Below are 13,811 nucleotides of genomic sequence, written 5' to 3' on the forward strand. Positions count from 1 at the left end.
CATCTATGAAGCCTGAGAGAAGAAAAGACCTTTTGTGGGAGGCTCGGGATAACTGCGCTCCCCCAGGCCAGCGGCAAAACTCACCCCTGCGCCCCCCGCCCATCCCCACCTCTCCTTCCTGGCCCGGCAGACCCTGCTCCCAGCGGCCGCGGTCCACATCCTGCCTCACTGACTGTGTGTGCTTACAGCGTCAAGGGGTGGACGTGATATTTCAAACATCAGATCAGTGCGTTTATATATTGGGTGCCCGGAAATTTTCCAAATAAACACAGCTTGATTCAACTTGGGTGGGCGGACTTATCAACAGACTAATTCTATAAACAAATGAAGTGAAGAGCCCCGAAACCGATTGGCTGGTATCAAAAAGACACGTGGAGGAAAAGCTTGGAGTTTTTCAGCAATGAAATTTTAATTAATGTGGGTGGGCCGAGCACACAACGACTGTTTATCATAGACAATTTATTTTCCAGCGCTAAGTCAACATATAATAGCAAACTTACAACAATTATTTAACATTTTTAAAGCCATGAAGGGACAGAGCACGGAGCGGTCGGGGAGAGCTCCAGAGCCGGAGGCAGTCGCACCGCGGGCTCCCCGGGAGGGCCCGCGCGGCGCGGGGCGCCGTCCCTAAGCCGCTGGATCGCCTGCGTCGCGGGGAGCGCAGCGCCGGCTGGGGCTCGCCATGAGCCACCTCTTCGGTCCCCGGCTGCCCGCTCTGGCCGCCTCACCCATGCTCTATCTGTACGGCCCCGAGAGCCCCGGGCTGCCTCTGGCCTTCGCCCCCGCGGCTGCTCTGGCTGCCTCGGGCCGGGCGGAGCCGCCCCAGAAGCCGCCCTACAGCTACATCGCGCTCATAGCCATGGCGATCCAGGACGCGCCGGAGCAGAGGGTCACGCTGAACGGCATCTACCAGTTCATCATGGACCGCTTCCCTTTCTACCACGACAACCGGCAGGGCTGGCAGAACAGCATCCGCCACAACCTCTCGCCTCAACGACTGCTTTGTCAAGGTGCCCCGCGAGAAGGGGCGGCCAGGCAAGGGCAGCTACTGGACGCTGGACCCTCGCTGCCTGGACATGTTCGAGAACGGCAACTACCGGCGCCGGAAGAGGAAGCCCAAGCCAGGCCCCGGGACCCCGGAGGCCAAGCGGGCCCGCACCGAGACCCAGGAGCGCGGCTCAGAGATACAGCCCCGGGCGGGAAGCAGGCCAGGGCGCCGAGGCCCCGCGACCCCCAGCCAGGAGGGAGCGCCCGTGCGCCCCTCGCCCCTGCGGGACGGCTCCTCTCCGCCCGAGCCCCTCCACCGGCCTGGGCCCGCGTCCCTGGAGGAGGATGGGGGCGACGCTGTCCAGGGCGCAGCGGCCTTGGCCTTAGGCCAGCCATCTCGCACGGCAGATGGCCCCGGTGTCCCCCCCACGCCCTGCTTCCCACGGCTCTCCGAAGAGCTCCGACAAGTCCAAGAGCTTCAGCATAGACAGCATCCTGGCCGGACGGCGTGGTCAGAAGCCGGCTGGAGGGGGCGAGCTCTTGGGGGGCGCCAAGCCTGGGGCCGGCAGCTGTTTGGGTGCCTCACTCGTGGCCCCCTCCTCAAGCCTCCGTCCGCCTTTCAATGCTTCCCTGATGCTCGACCCCCACGTCCAGGGCGGCTTTTACCAGCTCGGGATCCCTTTCCTGTCCTATTTCCCTCTTGCAGCTTCCCGACACTGCGCTTCCCTTCCAGTAAGGCCGGCGGTGGCACCGGGTCCTTCCCCCCACTCTGGGCTGGGCTTGTGAGTCACCCAGGGTCCCATCGCAGGGGAAAGAGCCACTACTATAATTTTTTTTTTAAATGATCTTTTCTTCAGCAACGTGTGGATCCTGGGAAGTGTTATCAACTTTTGCACGCAGGTGGGCACCGTGGCCTGCCTCCTCCGAGGTGAGGCAGACTTTCCCAGAACCCGGAGCACCTTCAGAGATTTAAAAGACTGTGCCTGGCTAGAACTTGGGCTTCTACAGACCCCGTACTGCCAGAGCAGGAGAATTCCTTGACCTTAGGTCAGTCTGAGGTTGTGATCTTCTGCTACCTAGCACAGGTCCTTCATGCCCAGAGCAGGAGGGCCCAGACAACAGGGAGCAGGACAGTGGGGTGCTTTCAGACAGAGTCACAGTCTGACGGTGGCCAGCTCCGTTGTCGCTGCGGCTCAGGCCTTGGCTTTGAATCCATGGGGTGGTGGTGTGTTCACAGCTGGGTTTGTCCTTGAAGTCTTATTGTGGGGACACTGGCAGTGACCCGTGTGTTTCAGGTTCTTTGGGAGATCTAGGGCCTGGTGAGGATTTACAACCAATGTCCAGGTGCAACCTAAGAAACCACAGTTTTATTTTAAATAGAGAATTTCTCTCTTTTTCTTTCTAGACAGTAAAAGGAATATGCTATATTCTTTGGCTAGATGCTTGACTATAGTACAACTGCCCTGTGAAAATGTCTGTATTAACTGCTAGTAAGAAAGCGCACGCTATGAAGAAATTTTGTTGCATTATGACACGATGCAGTCAGCACCCATGATCTCCTGGACACGTTGCCGACATTAGCAGGCGTCCTATCTTGTTGTTTTTGTTCTTAAGGGATCAAAAGATAGCAGAGGACACCGGAAGTGTGTGAGGGGGAGGGAAGGTGTCTTGGACATAGAAGATTTTCCATCTCAGTGTTTTTTTTTTTTTTCCCCAAGACCTAGGTTTGACTTATCCTACAATTTCCAGAATCGTGTAGGAAAGGACCACTTTTCATCCTAAAAGTTGGATGAAACAAACACAAAAGGCAGATACTGGCCAAGATGGGTCATGCTGGGCAGAGAAAGGGAGACTTCTGATATCTACTGGGGGGTGTCTTTGGACCTTGAATAGGAGGCTCGGTAGGAGGATTCTTTCCGACATTCCTGGCTGAGGGCATTCCAGCCAGCACCCAGATCTTCCCTCCAAGCCCTTTCCCAGGGGTGGGCCCAGAGCCAACAGCTAATAAACACCTTATGGAGGTGTCTGGAAATCTAGGGGAGTGGGGAGCAAGAAGGCTGGGGGCACGGGAGGGGGGTGTCCTGCACCAAAGATCTGGATAAGAAGATGCAGATTTTTACAACCCAGTTCAGCTTGGCACTTTGGGGAAGTGCATCTGACCTCTTGGTTCGCTCCCTCTTTGGGTTGCCTTGTGGGGGAAACGGACTTTCCTGAACCTCCTGGTGACTTTAGTTTTATCTGACCTGGGAAAGGCCCAGTAAGTCACGAGTTCTGGAGGTAGGCTGCGACAGATTTTCAAAATAACTTTGGAAATAATTTCCAGGACTTGTATAAAGATGAACACAAACTTAACAGCAAGAGAGCCTATATCGCTTAATATCCTCGACAGGACATTTCAGACACGTGTAATGATGTAATGATTAGGAAGCACAGAGTTGACTTTCTGAGAATTTCTTCTTAAAGGCAGTTGCCACTGACCCATACGTTTCCCTGAGCATAGGCTGCCCAGGCTGGTGGGGACGTTTTGGTGAGCTGCACAGTGTCCTTGATTTTGAGAACTTTGATGAGATCCCACTGTAGAGACCCAGGCTCACTGTGATTAACCTACAATGTGGCAGAAGGGCTGTCCTGGACATTTTGTTATCCCAAAGTCTCAGCCTCTGTGAATAAAGTTGTTTTTTCATTAACCTCTCGGTGACTGGTTCAGTGGACTACCGGGGGGAATAAGCAAACAGTGTAATAGGAGAGACGGGCCGGGGATTACACGTGGGAGCCCCGTCAGCGTCTCAGGAGCTCTGGCTTCACACACGGACTGTGTAGAGCAGCAGCAGAGAAGCCCGGGGTCGGTGGGTGCTGCTGGAATATTGTGGAAACGCCATGGTGTTGGTTATGTTTTTAATTTTTCTTTTTTTTGGCGTTTGATTTGCTATCTCACGCGTTTTGTTAATTTAAGGTGGCTGTTTTCTGGAGAAGCCAATCATCCAGCACTGCCATTTTAAAAAAAGATTGCGCGTTAGAGTTACAATTCCAAGAAGTATAATATAAACATCATTTTTATGGCTTGGAAAAAAAAGAGGCAGGAGCATGTGTCTGCTGTGTAAGAGTGTTTATACACACATGAGGAGGCATTCTGGTCCCTAATCCCCAAGTTCATCTGGTTCGGGAAGGCTGAGGGGAACGGGCTACAGGAGCGTGACAGGATGTGTGGAATTGGTACAATCCCGTGCAGATTCCTTCCTACGGAAGAGAGGGAGTACCTGTCGGTCTTAGTGGTCCACGCGGCTGAGCCAGTACTCCGGATTTAACCACAGGCCCCAGGATGCAGGTCAGTAAGACAGAAAATGGTTTCTTCTCTTAGTTAGAGCAAAGCCCCCTCCATATTTAGGGTGAACCAGAAGCAACCTGTCCGTGCTACTCTCAGGCGATCTAAAGGTAGCCCCTGTGCTCCCTTCTGAACAAAGGGAACAGATTCTGTCTTTCTGAGAAAGGTCTGAGGTCCGAGCTCAGTGCACACACACACGGCCACGCGCCGATCGTCGTGGGGATGGAGTGTGAGTGCCGCGTACAGTGGTGGACACAGAGGGCTGGGCGTGGATGTGCATGCTTGGACACGTGCCCGTGTGCATATGTGTGGGCTCTGTACACAGGAACGCGCAGAAGGTCATGTTTGTTTGCACAGGAGTGGGACAGAGGGCGCAGATCAAACGCTGAATCCTTTTAGATTAATCCAAGCATTGCTGCTTTCGGAAAGATTTTCTTTCTTGACGCAATTCCAGCCAGGGAAGCTTTGGGTTTTGCGCTTTTCTAATGAAACTAACGAAGATTTCATTAAAGAGTCTTGGAAAGCACCTCAGCGTTGAGGCCTTTGCTTCTGTGATTTGCGCAAGGATAAGAGAACTCTGCAAAGGCCTTTTGCTTTGGTGCTGGGCGTTCGTGGGCTCTTGTAGCCGCTAATGGTCCTGCTGGGTCTCAAATGCCTCCGAAAGTTTTCCAGAACCTGAGCAGGATGTGATTCGCCATTTCAGATCTAATGGCATCTCTCTGTGAGGGAGGCCACGTGTGGTCTCTACCGTCTCAGGAGGAGGGGCTGGGGTGTATCCACGTGCGGGTTAAAGCACTGGCCAGCCACGAGGTTACTGTTGCCGCTGAAAGCTACTGTTAGCGTCTCAGACGCAGGTGATATTTCCAGGGGCGGAGGCGCCGGAGACGGAGCCTCAGCTCTGTGCACTTCCCATCTTCACGGTGTCTGGAGACATCTTGCTTGCAGGAAGCGGAGGTTACTCCATAAAGTAAAAAAACAAAACAAAACAACAACAACAACAAAAAAACCGGGCATGATAATAAGCAAAGTTCATTGTTTAAAAATAAAGAGGATGAGTTCATTGGAAAGGTAAAATTCTTTGGATCCACATTTGCAGCAGTTTTATAAAACGCGTCTGAACAGCTAAACGGCAAGTTCTCTACTACAGTTGTCCTCATCCAGGTTCCGCACTCAGGAACGCCAGACTCGGGGTTCTCTAGGGCCGGGCAGACACCATGCATGTGTGCAGCATTCTCGTGGGGAGCACTAGGACGCGGTGGAGACTGGGCCGAGCTGAGGGGCTTGCCTCTTCCAGTGGCATCCAAATGCCAGTCCCACCGGGCAGACCGTGTGAGGGGCACAGAGGCTTGATGTGTGCTCGAGCCCAGGGTCTCTGGCACAGTGGGCAGATGACAGCGTGTGCAAGATTCAGTTCTGGCCCTGGAAGGGGGTCCTCAGGAAAGGGGGTGACTAACTAGAGCACATGTCCTAGGTCCTGGGGTGGGGGCGCTATGTGGTCAACTCTGTTGCCTTTATTTACCCTGGCAGTGAGGGGGGAGAGCAAAAGGGGGGTGGGGCAAAGGTTTGGTCTTAACCTTTTTCCATTAGGCATTAGAATCAGGGTTCCAGCAGGAAACACAAACCCCGTTACATGAGCCAATGGAGAAGACCAGAGTGGAGGGACTGCTTACGGTGGGGGGGTGGCGGGTGGCGGGCAGGCCGGGGGAAGGGCAGCTCCATGGCGAGTACGGGTGAGTGTGGCTGCAGCACCAGTGTCGGCACTGGAGGGAGCCGAGGAGGAATGCCCCAGCCCCTCTCCTGTCCTGCCTTCCAGCTTCCCGCGGATGCCTCTGATTGGCTGAGCCCACTGGACGCCCAGGAGCCCAGGAGATGCAGTACATGGGGGTCAGCCCGCAAGGCCAGGAGGGACTGACAATGCTCAGGGTGGTGGCAGGGCAGACAGACTGTGCCCAGCACAGCAGATGGGGAGGGAGTGTCCTTCCTTCAGGCCGGTCGGTGACACCTGTCCTGATCACACTGTTGGTCCAAGAGCCAGGACTGGGATGTCTTGGACGATACTGGCAGCCACGGCCGGCCTTCCAGGAGATCGGACTCTCCTACCCGCCAGGCTTCCAGGAGAGGTGACTTTAGAGCTATCGGAGACCCTTATAAGGGGGCAGGGCCTGGGTCTGGACTTAGATCCCCGGGGGCCCCGTCCCTGGGCACACAGTCTCTACCTTCACAGAGTTCTGAGCCTGGGTTGCCGGGGTCTGCGAGTGACGCCGCGCAGAAATCTTTCAGTTCACTGAGAATCTGATATAAAATCCGTTTTTACTACGTGCGTCCTGCACATGGCCGGAGCGCCGTCCGCAGGCCGTGTGGACCTCACGCTGGTGAGGGCAGCCTCCAGCCCGAGCGCAGAGGAAGTGGGACATGTGCGAGGTGTCTGGGCCCCAGGACGGCATCCAGGTCAAGCGCTCTGGGAAGGGTGGAGGGACACTCTGGGGTCCAGGGGACCGCGTCACCTTGGACACCACGAAGTGGAAAGCGATGTAAGATGCAGAAACGCCACGCCTCTCGGCAGGCCGGCATCGCTGCTTTCCTAGGTGGCGGTCACTGTGACTACTGTGTAGCTTTCCAGGTGCTTCGAGACACACCTACAGGAGGAAGAATTCCTCTCATTACCGTCTCGTTGACTTGTTACCTTTCTGTAGGTTGAGTTTGGGTGGGGGTGGGGAGGGGTGGGTTAACCTGGTGGAGAGGGTGTCCTCAGTGCCCACCAGGCAGGAGCTAATTACCCAGCCTTGCCTTTTTGTGCTGTGTGACATCCGCAAGGTGACCTAACACTTCTGTGCCTTCACTCACTCATCTCTACAAACGGGGACGGCATCATCGGCCTCACGGATCCGTCCGGAGGAGCAAAATCAGATGATGGGTGTAAGTTCACGAAACAACGCCTGCCCTGGTCCCCGCCTCACAACGGCAATCCCCACCATGCCTGTGTACAGACAGGGCCGCTCATCTAAACACTTGGGTTTTGTGGGCCCGTCTGTGCCCTCCTAGTTACGCAACGAGATCACGACCCGTCAACCCTGCTCCCATTGTGTGACTCTGGAGGTAGCGGAAGGCTTCGGGGCTGACTTCTCCCGGAGGCTGGGAGGCAAGTTCCTCTCTTCCCTGCCCGGCTACGTCTCTTGAGATGGTGCAACCGTTTGAACATGAAACCAAAAGCAAAATAAGCAGCGATTCATGGCAGGGGATCCTTGGAAGCCGCAGGGGAGCGGATTCCGCAGGCCGGAGAGAGCAAGGTCCCTTCGGCGTTTCCTCACGCGGGGGCTCGGAGGGGCTTCCCAGGGTCGCTGTGCGGCCACTGTGGACCCAGGGGCCCCGGGAATGGACGCGAGCCTTCATTTCTGCCCCCGGCACCAGGGCGGCTGCCGGGGAGAAGGGGACCAGCCCAAGGAGCAGGGTTCCTTAAACCTTTGTGTTCCACAGCCCGCCTTGTAAAGTGCAGGGGGCGTTTCTTTAAATGCTGTGGCTAAATATAGCAAGGGCTTGGTCAGCTAGAACATTTTTAGAAAGCACATTACAAATCAGGAATGTTTTGAAGAAATAAATAAACTTTCCCACATTTTTGGACTTTGAGTCGGCTCTGTGGGCTCCATCTTGGGAGCCTGATGGTGGTGGGGGGGTCGTGGTGAATAATTCGCGGTGGGGCTCCGGCTGGTGCCCGAGTCCCTGGCAGGGACTTCTCTTTCCCGCCACTGGGAGTGCGTGGGAGACGCTGCCGGGTTAAGGGCACCCAGCGTCTGAGGAAGGGCCGCCTGGTGACCTAGGAAGTGAGGATTCAAGGGAAATCAATCTACCTCCAGCACGTTTCACAGCTCGTCTTGTCTCGTTCTGGGTGTTTGCTGGACTTCCAGGCCAGAGGAGCAGGATCCTGAGGACAGTGATGCCCGTTCTCTCTGTTGCAGGGGGGCAGCAGCTCTGGCCCCTTCCATGGCTGGGGTCCGGTCCCCAGGGACCCCCATCGATGTGGTGGGACCGGATGGCGTGTCCCTGGAGACTGCCTGACCAGGCCAGTCTGCTCAGCAGCCAGAATCAAGAGCCACACGGTGAGGGGCCATGGCCGTCTGAGGGATCAGTGGGGCTCAAAGGACCAGCCCAGCCTTTCTTCTCACCTGTCTGTACTCTGTTTCCATGTGATGGCATCTCTCCATGACCTTGACTGTCCTTTTACAGTTCGGGTCATGGCACCCTGCACTAAAGGCACTGTGGCAGCTTACGTGTTCACGACAGAAGCGTGGAAAGGATGGGAAACAGGGCAAACCCGCAACCACTGATCACCTGTAAAATCCTGCCTCCAGGAGGTTGGAGAAGGTGACATTTCGAGGGTGTTCTGCTGGGTCCCTCTGGATGGGCACAGGCACAGGCACACCCACACACACGTGTACAAACCGCCTTTTACTTCATCCCTGCCGTCCGTCGTCATCACCCGGTCGCCGAGGTGCTGCCCTGTGTTCTCAGTGCAGGGACACGCTCAGTGCTGGGGACAGAGACCTCTGTAAGGCCCTGTCCCTGACGGCTGACCGTCCCACAAGAGGGAGATGAGCACGATTCAGATGTCCTTCCTTCCTTACCGAGACTTTTCCTTTTGAAATAGTTACAGATTCACAGGAAGGAAACAAAGAAATGTCCGGGGAGGTGAGATGCTTGTTTTGTACCAGGATTCTGAGGTCATTTTGCAATCTGATCTTCACATCTGGCACCAAGGACTGGGGACTGAGGCCCCCACCGAATGACGGCCGGCTGACGGGTCTGCTCAGCGAAGTTGCTGTCCCTACCTCCTCGTCAAGGAGAAGCCACACCGGCTTCTGTGTCTGAGCCACGCCAGACCCCAGGCTCCCCTCTCATGTGCCCTCCTATTCTCCAGCTGTTACGGAAGTGCCCACCGGTGAGCAGTAGGACCTCTGTTGTCTGCTGGGCTCGGTGGGTCTCTACCGGGACTGACCCCTGGAATCACCAGGGGGCTTTACAAAATACGGGCGGCGGGGTCACAACCCCTGACGGTATGCCAGAAACCTCTCCAGATGGTCCCAGTGTGCAGAGGAGTTCAAGAACCAGTGGGTTCGGAATCGGTAAGGGGAGGTCTGAGGTCAAGTGCCCAGATTATTCAGAAAAGCCACTTGGCACGAAGAAACAGGAAAGTAGGCTTGGGGCTGCATGAAACGGAGCAGCTGCTGGCGTTCTCCGAGGCCCCATCGCTCCCGCGTGCCCTCCCGGGAGAGGGTGTCGGCACGTCGTCCTCACCCCCCGGCATCTCACTGGATCATTTCAACAGCCCCGTGAGCTTGCCCTGAGCCTTCCCACTGGGCGGATGAGAGATTTGAGGCTGGTGGAAGGGGAAGCGGACCAGGAGCGCTCGTCGGGGAGAGCCCGAGTCTGAAATAGGGACCAGCCTTCCCGCCGCGCCCGCCCACCTTCACACCGGCCCGGTGCGGCCACACGCAGCAGCGTTCGGGCTCAGGGTCGGGGAAGCCCCGCGTCTAGGGCTGTGCAGAGAGCGGCGCGACGTTTTATTTTTCTTGCCGTCGGCAACGGGGCTCGTTCCAGGCGGTCCCTGCGATCTGCGTCACTGGTCGCTCTTCAGCTAACCAACGGCGAGTGCCTGAAAACACCGGGCCTCGGACACTCCGTAGGGGCATAAAGGTGGACCAGGCCCTCGAGGGTTTTGTGTGCAGGTGGGGAGAGCTGGGAAAGCCGAGGGACACGCGGAGGCAGCCCCGAGCAGCAGGGTTGTCTGACTCAATGCGTCGACAGCCCCAGGGCTTGCCGACCCCCGCGAGAACCCCACAACCAAACCAGCTGATGGCGAAAGTCACGCTTCTCCCGTCCTCTCCTCTCGGACCTTCAAGTTCGTGGGTCTCTTGACCTCCCAGACCGGTGACCGGAGAGAGAGCAATTTCACAATGCTTAGCAGCCACCCTAAAAACAAAAAAAACGAAACTAAAAACCAAACAGGTGTGGTTGATGTTAGCCGTGTGTTTTATCGAACCCCACCGGTCCGAAACCCGACCACTGGGCCACTGACCACCCGAACGCACTGAGGTGCTTTGCAGTTTTTATGTGGCTCCAAGTCTCAGAAACCGAGCATGTGTCGGGGGCCTGGGGGGCATCTCCGCGGAGACACGGTCACGCTGCCGGCGCTCCGGGGCGGTGCGTGTCCGGTGGTCGCCGGCGGGCAGGGGTGGCTCCCGATTCTCTTTGCTCGTCCTCCTCACCCCTCCCTGGAAGTCCGCAGTCCCGTGGGGTCCTCGTTCCCACCGCAGTCGGGTCACGAGAGCTGCGGGGGTCTCCCTGCACGCTGCGCAGGCGACACCCGGCGGGGGCTGTACCATTTTTGTTGTGCTCCCTTTCCCTGCAAGCGCTAGCCTCCGGCCTGCCGCACACTCGGCATCCAAAACACGTCACGGGGTTGCATCTTCCTTGATGCCTGACTCTCCCGCTCGAGCGAATGTCCTTCAGCTTATGATGAGCAAGTGCTTGGCACGTAATGGCCAGTATTTGTCAGAGGGACAGACAGATTTCGGAAGCCCTGGGGCCCCCTCTGATGTCTTCTTCCATCCGGGGGTTACTCTGACTCCCCTTATGACTTTAGCCCGGGAACCAGCGTAGGGCTTAGCTGACAGCTGACCGTGGACAGAATTAACTGGGCACTGGGGGCCTCGCCTGGCATTACCCCTTGGGAGTGAGCTACCCTCAGGGGTACACATTCTGTTTACTCTCGAGGGTCTGGGGGTGCGGGCAGAGGTGGCCCACAGCTGCCCGCACGGGTGGGCACGTTGGCTGCTCACCATGGCCACATGCCGTCTTCTCCCACCGAGCCTTTAAACTAAACACGCCGACTTCTTTCGGCCCAAGCCCACCATTTCCCCAAAGGTTCCGAGTTCAGGCAAATCCCCAGTTTAGCTGGCGGGAGCCCCACCAAAGAGCAAGGAGGAGGTGTGAACTCCCTGAGGCACAAAATGATACAAAGCAGGGTCACAGCGGGCTCCCCGCTCCCAGTTGGCGGGGAGGGGGGCAGCCGGCAGCGCATGAGAAAAATGCTGGCCGGAAGGAACAGCTCTTCTCACTCTGGACGCGCCCCTGCGGGCGAGGACCTCCCGGAAGAATCAGAGAGAGTGCGGTCTTCGAGCACCGTGGAAGAGACCCAGGGTTCCGTGTTTAATCTCCACAGCGTCCAGAGGGGCAGGGAGCCCGTTCAAACTTCAGACGCGACCTCTGATTTATAGGTTTTCGAGGGAGTTGTGTCTCGTCCCCTCTGGTGAGAAGGATGCTCCTGGGGACGCTGGGATTGTGGGGATGGGGGTGGGTTAGGAGCAAGAAGGCGGGGGCAGCAGCTGGGGACTGTGAGAAGCCGGAGAGGTCCTTGGAGCTGCATTAAGAACGGGCGGTTGTCTTCCCCAGCAACAGAAATTCTCCACGGGCCCCATAACTCATGCCGCAGAGCAGAGCTTGAGATCAGCTCAGAGAAGCTGCTCTTGGTCTGACCACCGACTATGATGCGCCTGCGTGTGCATGTGTGCGTGTGACAGAAGGAGGCTGCGGGGGGACGAGACCGTCCACCGGTGCCCCAGATCGGGGTGTGTGTGTGGGGGGACCCTGCCGGCGCCCAGCCCTTCCTCCCCTCCGTGTCCCACAGCCATCCTCCAGTCCTCGGAGAGCTTCCCGAGCCTTTGTTTTCATTAGCAGAGCAATATGTAATAATAGTTGTTAAAATAATTGTATTTCTGTTTTTACATCTGTAAAGATTAAGTTAAACAGTATGAAGCCCATTAAACTATTTCATGACACGCTGCCGTAAATTGGCCTTCGTTCCCACTGCTACTATTATTCCAGAGTAAACTTCAGAGATCGGGCGGCTGCCACGGAGGGTTATTTATAGCGGCTCATTCATCAATAAAAAACTTCAAAAGGAATCTGTTACTCTTCTATTGGGAAGCCAAAGAAAACTCACATAAAGACAGCCCTGTTAGGAAACAAAGCGGAGGCGACCGCAGGACGTTTAGTGAAGTAAAATCCTGATTTCTAACAAATACCATGTCGCGAAAAGAGATTGGCGGCAACCTGAATCCATTTAAGCAACCCGGACCCCACTGGATAGTTAAAATAAGCTGTTAAACAGTTGTATTGACGTTGGCTTCAAAGGGCCTGGTCCTCCTTTGGGGTTTTACAAGTGGAATAGGTGTGTGATCCTGACGTGGCGGAGTAAATCTTTTCATCTTCCGCAAGCTCGGGGACGGACCCATCCATTTGCCGGGTGCTTATGGTCTGGAACTCGAGTTTCCGCAGTTTTAGTGTGAAACCGGGCTGGGGATAGGAGGAGAGTCTGCGAGGGTGGGGACACCATTCACTGAGCACGTACTGTGTTCCCGGTGCCGCCCTTCAGAAGCGGGTGTGCTGGGCTCCGTCTCACAGATGAAAAACCTGAGGAAAGCTCCGTCCGTGTCCATCATATGGGCCCCAAACATGACCCATCTGTGACCCCACCTTTCGTGACATTTTAGGACGGCAGTGATTCCTTCCATGTCAGGTCCCAAAGCAGGACCGGAGGTAGCCATTGGCACATTCACGGACAAAACTGCACCAAACAGGAAGGTGAACCCCAAGATGTCAGACGAGGGGACCCCTGGTGCTCTGCATTCCTGTGCCTCGACCCTGGACAGGACCCTGGTGGGCACGGTGCCCAGCACCCGGGAGATGAGCTGTGGGAAGGAAACCGTGTCTGACCGACTCTGTGTTGTGGAGGCGGAGACGGACGGTACGTCTGGAGGCGGAGGCTGGGACGCGGCTGTGGCATCGCGGGCTCGAGCATTCACAGTCATCAAGCAATCAGCCTGCGCTGGGAACCCGCCCAGTGAGAGCCTCACGGGTTTTCTGTCACTTATTTTCTCAGGCCTGAGATGTAAGTAATAAGTTGCGCCCATTTCACAGATGGGCAGACGGAAGCTCGGTGAATTGATTCGCACGAGGTTGCTCTGCTGGGAGCGGCGAGGGCTCAACTTCAGGGCTGGCGTGGCAGGCTCGCGTCTTCTCTCTGCCTGTGTCCAGATGGAAAGGTCCAGAATCGGACAGATGGGGTCCTGGTGATGGTCATGTCAGTTGTCCACCACGTGGACACAGCCGGGAGGCTGAGTCCAGACGGAAAAGCAGGACGCCCTCGGCTTGTGGAGCTATGTGCCCCGGAGGAGGTAGCTCGGGGGAAAGCCCTATCTGGATTGGAAATCTGGCTTCGCCCCTCGTTAGCGAGTGACACAGCCTCTTGGAGACTCAGATCTCTCACTCGTAATAACGGAGAATAACGTCAAGGCGGTGGTGAGGATCGCATGGGATGAGGTCATTTATCGTGTGATAATCATCACGGCCCGCACGGCCTGGGCGCCGACTCTGAGCCAAGTCGAGGGCTGCCCTGGGGAGACGCGGCGTTTCCTTCTGCACCACGATGGGCCCTTCCGCCCTTGTT

General features: G+C 56.4%; 1 protein-coding gene across 1 annotated transcript; it reads left to right on the forward strand.

The window, feature by feature from the left end:
• Window positions 1-393: 393 nt before the first annotated feature.
• FOXL1 (forkhead box L1) lies at window positions 394-1,804 on the forward strand. Its single transcript, XM_032324973.1, is given in 4 exon segments — window positions 394-988; window positions 990-1,406; window positions 1,408-1,686; window positions 1,688-1,804. Coding segments are annotated over 4 exon segments (1,038 nt in total). The 5' UTR covers window positions 394-682; the 3' UTR covers window positions 1,724-1,804.
• The last annotated feature ends 12,007 nt before the right edge of the window (window positions 1,805-13,811 follow it).

The sequence above is a fragment of the Mustela erminea genome, chromosome 19 (genome assembly GCF_009829155.1).
Source record: "Mustela erminea isolate mMusErm1 chromosome 19, mMusErm1.Pri, whole genome shotgun sequence".
Lineage (NCBI taxonomy): Eukaryota > Metazoa > Chordata > Mammalia > Carnivora > Mustelidae > Mustela > Mustela erminea.